Raw genomic sequence first — 1,451 nt, 5'->3', positions numbered from 1 at the left:
TGAGCGCAGCGAGCCAGCAGCTGTTTCGGATGCAGACCCTCTCCCCTCGTTTCGCACACAGCCTCCATTGACGCTCGGCGCGCTGAGCGCACCGGGGCGGCAGTTGTTTCGGATGCAGACTCTCTCCCCTCCCGCCGTACGCACCAAGGTCACTGCCCGTCGCCGCTTGGCGCTCAGCTGGGAGGGACCGTCCGTAAACTCTCTTATTTTTGCAGGAGTCAACCAAGGAGGAGGAAGAGAGCATGGAGGTCGTGCCGACAACACCGCCGCCGCCCTGCCCGCAGGGAGAAGAGTCCAGTAGCAGCAGCAGCAGGAACAGCAGCTGCAGTTGCGACAAATGCAGGAGCAGTAGCAGCGACAGCTCCACCACCAGCAGCAGCAGCTGCAGCAGCAACTGCACTGGGTGCAAAGCCAAGAGCGCCGGCGCAGATCATGATACCTCCTGGCTTAGCTACACCCCAGCAACTCCGCCGTGTTCACCTGCCGAGACTTCGGTTGGTGGGCAGCCCTGCACGCCGCCATCATCATGCGGATCAGCACTTGGCGAGGCGCTGGAGATGTGTGGCCCCAGCAACGACATAGGCGATCCTAAAGATATGTGCTGCGGGGCGAGCCATGACATGAGCGGATGTAACTGCTCGGTTATGCTGCAGGCACCGTCAGGCTGTGGCTCCGACAACGCGGTGGATATTGCTATGATGGACCTCGAGCTCTCCACCACCGTGGAGGAAGAAGATGTAAGTGTGCATTTAGGTCATAGCTGTGTGTGAGTGTATGTGTGGGCGGGCGGGCGGTACTTGTCGAGGTGGCGCAGGGCCGACAGGGAGGGCAGCGCCAGGGTGGAGCTGACGGTGTATGTGTGGGCGGGCGGTACATGTCGAGGTGGCGCAGGGCCGACAGGAAGGGCAGCGCCAGGGTGGAGCTGGTGGTGTATGTGTGGGCGGGCGGTACTCCTCGAGGTTGCGCAGGGCCGACAGGGAGGGCAGCGCCAGGGTGGTGTACGGGCACTACAGCTTATCGAGGTGCGTGTGTCTCATAACTTTTTGTTTTTTCCAGGACTGCCCCCTTGCCGCTGCATTACGGGATGATGACGTGCTCTCCGGGGCTACCACGGGCGAACATGACATAATGTACGGAGCAGGCAATGTAAGTAATTTTCCAAATGTTTTTTTTTTTTCCTCCTTCTTTTGAAAGATAAATTACTTTTTTCTTCTTCTGCAGTTGGAGCTCCCATTTCTATCATTCGAGGCTGGTGCACCCATGGACTTCAGTACGCCTGTCAAACAGCCACCCGTGCAGGGGTGCGCCCCACCCCCACCGCGCATGGCGCCACTTAACCCGGCTGCAGGCAGGGCGCCGACGGCCCCGCAGCGCCCAGGAAGGGCAAACCCTGATGGTAAGTTGTGTATGAGATCAACTTGTCCTACAGCTCATGCAGCCTGGTCATGCAA

General features: G+C 59.7%; 1 protein-coding gene across 1 annotated transcript in view; it reads left to right on the top strand.

The window, feature by feature from the left end:
- The first annotated feature begins 189 nt into the window (after positions 1-189).
- Positions 190-1,451, top strand: part of LOC127751166 (uncharacterized protein DDB_G0271670-like) — a 2,046-nt gene continuing 784 nt past the window's right edge. Inside the window, exons 1-3 of the mRNA XM_052274280.1 lie at positions 190-737; positions 1,057-1,146; positions 1,222-1,396. Of these exons, the coding sequence (XP_052130240.1) occupies positions 243-737; positions 1,057-1,146; positions 1,222-1,396 (760 nt within the window). The 5' untranslated portion in view covers positions 190-242. The remainder of the gene's footprint in view (positions 738-1,056; positions 1,147-1,221; positions 1,397-1,451) is intronic.

The sequence above is a fragment of the Frankliniella occidentalis genome, unplaced genomic scaffold (assembly GCF_000697945.3).
Source record: "Frankliniella occidentalis isolate FOCC.00 unplaced genomic scaffold, Focc_3.1 Scaffold367, whole genome shotgun sequence".
In the NCBI taxonomy this organism is placed as follows: Eukaryota; Metazoa; Arthropoda; class Insecta; order Thysanoptera; family Thripidae; genus Frankliniella; species Frankliniella occidentalis.
This window is presented reverse-complemented; position numbering and strand designations above follow the sequence as displayed.